This window comes from Photinus pyralis, unplaced genomic scaffold (genome assembly GCF_008802855.1).
Source record: "Photinus pyralis isolate 1611_PpyrPB1 unplaced genomic scaffold, Ppyr1.3 Ppyr1.4_LG2, whole genome shotgun sequence".
In the NCBI taxonomy this organism is placed as follows: domain Eukaryota; kingdom Metazoa; phylum Arthropoda; class Insecta; order Coleoptera; family Lampyridae; genus Photinus; species Photinus pyralis.
The window spans coordinates 8,745,413-8,749,402 of NW_022170403.1; the positions used below are offsets into that span (position 1 = coordinate 8,745,413).

At 39.6% G+C, this 3,990-nt stretch overlaps 1 protein-coding gene across 1 annotated transcript; it reads right to left on the reverse strand.

Moving 5' to 3' along the window:
• Positions 1-1,292: 1,292 nt before the first annotated feature.
• On the reverse strand, positions 1,293-3,442 carry LOC116164953 (sphingomyelin phosphodiesterase 1-like). The gene is made up of 6 exons (XM_031479211.1): positions 3,356-3,442; positions 2,612-3,303; positions 2,383-2,558; positions 1,781-2,330; positions 1,536-1,726; positions 1,293-1,483 (listed from the first exon to the last, which is right to left on the reverse strand). The coding sequence occupies exons 1-6, from the start codon at positions 3,414-3,416 to the stop codon at positions 1,312-1,314; spliced, it is 1,842 nt and encodes a 613-aa protein (XP_031335071.1). The 5' UTR covers positions 3,417-3,442; the 3' UTR covers positions 1,293-1,311.
• Positions 3,443-3,990: the final 548 nt, after the last annotated feature.

Genomic DNA, 3,990 nt, shown 5'->3' on the forward strand with positions numbered 1-3,990 from the left:
TCCACCCAATAAAATTACATGTCCTAGCACAGTTAAAAAACACAAAACTCCTTCTTCACAGAAACACACCACGTTATCACAACCCACTCGTATTCAACCCAAACGCAAAGCCAAAGAAACACTTACACAATAAACTCCATGTAATAAAATTGCAGGAATTATTATAATGATTTTTTTTTGTTTTGTTTTGTTTTCCTCTTTCCTGATAGGGTTGGCTATTGTGCCTATCAATAGCTATGTTGGTAAGTATGAATGACATACTATCTCTAGATTTCCAATGTGAGTGTGTGAATTTTTATTTTATTTATTTATTTTTTTTTTTTAGGACCCTACATAACTTCCCCAGACACAGACACAGACACCAATCGTTACTTGATTTTAATCCGTGCGATTAGTTAACCAGGCTAGACCTGAGTTCTCACAAGATACACCGACAATAATAATAATAATACTCTTGATTCCGTCGACTTGTTACAGTATGGAATGCGTCTAACATCTAGTAGGCACTATCAGGGGCGTTTCACCATTACTTTTTTTGCCATCGCGTTGGGCCGCGACATATGCCAAACAATGTGGTGATTTTGTGGATGGGGGGGGGGGCACTTTGGTCTGCATCTTAAACAACTCGTATTGCGGGGCCTTCTAAAAGCTTTTATCCGACCCTCACTTAGGATAAGTATTTCAAGTATCTCTCTAAATCTTTTGAATAATTTAACTGTTATTGTATTATAGGTCTAGATTGCCTTCTTGAATATTCATGTAACGGTACTATGGACACCCTTTGCAACAAATTATTGTAACCCAGTGATAGAACTTATACGTTCGTCGTAATGCCCTTGATGTCGTTTAATTCAGTACCTGAACCGCCTGCTGAAAATGCATGATTGGTTTTTTTTTTGGAAAAATATCTTTATTCCGCAAAGAGAGCTCCATGACCAATTAAAACTGGAACAGCTTTTACAGAAATTCCAATTTTGTTAATATTTTGGATGAATGTTGCATGTTTCTAAAGACACCCCCTATGGTATCGTCTGTACGAAATCAGTTGATATAACGAATGGGCTTCAGCATTTTCGACAAACCTTATTGCCTTACAATGACGGAGACGACGGTAGGACGAAGTTTCTAATAATACTGATTTTGAACGAATATATTCGCAATTTGTCCACTACTGAATACTTCAAGGACTATGATGCCTCGGACTATAAGAGATTCTTTGGCGGATGGAAATAGGGAAATTATTTTAATTCTTTATCTGTACAACAGATGTATTTTAATGAGTATTACGTGACTATAGAATATAAAAACTGCTTAAAAAAATAGAGATAACGTCTGGTTCCGATTAGCATTGTACATTTCCGTAAACATTTCGCATTGCTTCCTATTGCTGTTGGTAAATGTGACCATGTAGCAAATATTCTTCAGTTCACATTCGCTATCACATCCTATCGCCCTGAAAGGATCGGCATCGCGTGTCTTAAATCTAAAGGAAAATCATTAAAATTGGTATTACATTTTAGACTGTCTGAATTAACCTGAAGTAGGATTGGGTAAGCTCTGGGTCTTTGGTCATCCTCTCTACTAAGTTGGCCACCTCTTTTGGTGATATATCGGTAACGCCATACGATTCCTTAAAACTGTACAGCTTTTTCCACTGAGGACGAGTTTGGGGGTCCATGTTGGCTTCGGTTAAGTTGTAAGACCACGACTCATAGTCGACGACGTGCTGCAAGAAGATTATGTGAGCAATTCTGCGCAAAAAAAGGAGGATAATGTTTACATGTGTGTTTGAATCCACTTCGTACACCTTGTAATTTGGATTTAAATTGGACCAGGGTGTGAGACTTCCCCCGTTAAACGCGACGTTTATTGGCTCCGGTGTCTCTTCTTGCGTGTAAAGTATCACGATGTCATCATCGTGTGAATGACCGTTGAATTCGGCAGAAATAATATGGGAGAACCTGTACATGATTTTAGCAAACTCGTTACCCCAGTTATGCATTGACGACCCGTCGCCAGATGAAACATGCGAAAGTATGTGGACTAGTTCGCCATTTTTTTCCGCCTCTGCTAACGTGTCGACTAACCATTGCAGTTGACCGAAAGGATCCTTGTCTTCGTGAAACAGCCAGAAGTTGTGGGTATAGCAAACGTTACTATTTAATGCGATCACTCTAAAGCCCGGTTTGTGAAGAACGGTGTAGTATCCTCCTCTTAAAATGGTTTCCTCCGTTTCCTTTGGTAGCCATCTTAGCCATTCCTCTGCGGATACCTCAAACACCCACTGGGTGCTTAACCAATGGTTATGTTCAACAACGTGCGAGGAAAACCTGAAACCATTACAATTAGCCGGATAATGGGACGGTAGTGTTGATAGCGTACATATTGACAGGGTGCGGTTCGTGGTTTCCCAAAACAGGATAAACCTTTACGTTTCCAAAGGTTTCGTTTAACTTTTTGTAAACGGTTCGAATGGTCTCCTTGTTGTGTTCAACGCTGACTTTCCATATCTTGTGGTCGATTATGTCGCCCGTAAAATAAACCAGATCTAGGTCTTGCTACGGATAAATTCATTAATACTGTCTATTTAAAGTGGTTCCGTCATGCTTACATGTTCTGATGTCACGTGGTCTAAGGCATCTACCAACGAATGCCATGGTAAATCACAGCCACGATAGTCTCCCCAATAGCCCGCCTGATCCTCTGATCGAAGAGCTATGCTACCCGACTGACAGCAAAGTGGCTCAATACAATTTGCTCCTGATCCAACCTCATAGTTTGGATCGTAGTGCAGGTCGGTCAGGTGTAGTAATTTGTATGAATCTGAATTACCCTTTTGAAGTACATGAGTGCTGTTCGCTAGTCGAGGGGGAATATTAACGGTCCAATCTACTCGATCTGGGTCTATACAATTAAAATCTTGCAGAATAATGGAACACACTCTTTTGGAGGTTATGTTCTTCGTATTGTCGAGCATGTATCCGAATGTACGCAAGTTCAAATCTAGAAATCCACTGCACACATGAGGTGGCTCCATGAAAACGTTCTTGCAGAAAAACTCAATAACGTCCCCAATCGTTTCAATTGGAGTACCCTCCTTTCGAGCTGTTATGACAACATCCACACCTATATTGCACGCTCCACAAACAATATCGCTCATCAAATCCTTTTCCTTTCTGGTGTAGCTGGTGCGGAATAATCGTGGAAATTTGATTCCCGATACGGCACTGCGCAATTGGGCCGACTCGTTTCCCGTGCGTACATATTCTTCCAGGCCTTTGTAAAGGTTGTACTGCCAATTGTCTTAAAAAATCGTTATAAGTATTACGGAATACCAATACCCTACAAATCTTACTTGCTGATGTTAGCGCACAACACCCAATGATCGTCAAAATGTGTACCAATTTGAGATACATTTCGTGGCGATGCAATTAGAAAGTGGTACCACTTAATTGAGGTGTCTTTATATACCATCGCTAATCTCAAGTGGTCCATCTCATAAATTCTACTTGACAATGCAATATTTCGAGGGTGCCCAGCCCATAATCCCTCATCGAGATTAGGTACTAAATAAGAACACATTTGCTAGGACCATCAAGACATTCTGATGGTGCATAAATTAGAAACCATGACCTGTTGTTGCACTTGGCATCTGTATTTGCGTAACAATTATTACCTTTATCAGTTTATCTCTTATCAACGTTCACCTCGAACTTGCCCAAATGAGTGCACATCGAATTGCCACATTCACGTTACAATGAAGTTGACAACCAAGTTTCTGAGAGAAGCTACTGGGAATTAAAAGCAAGCTGTGAAATTGAGCCATCGTACTCTTTTATGGTCGATATTTAAAATAGAATCAACAAAGTAAAAAATAGATAAAATTCCGAAGGGCTCTTTGCATAAGTATCATTTAGAAGGAACTATGTAAAATAGTGACGCTATCAATATTTATCTTATATTATACTAATTAGTATATAAAAATAACAA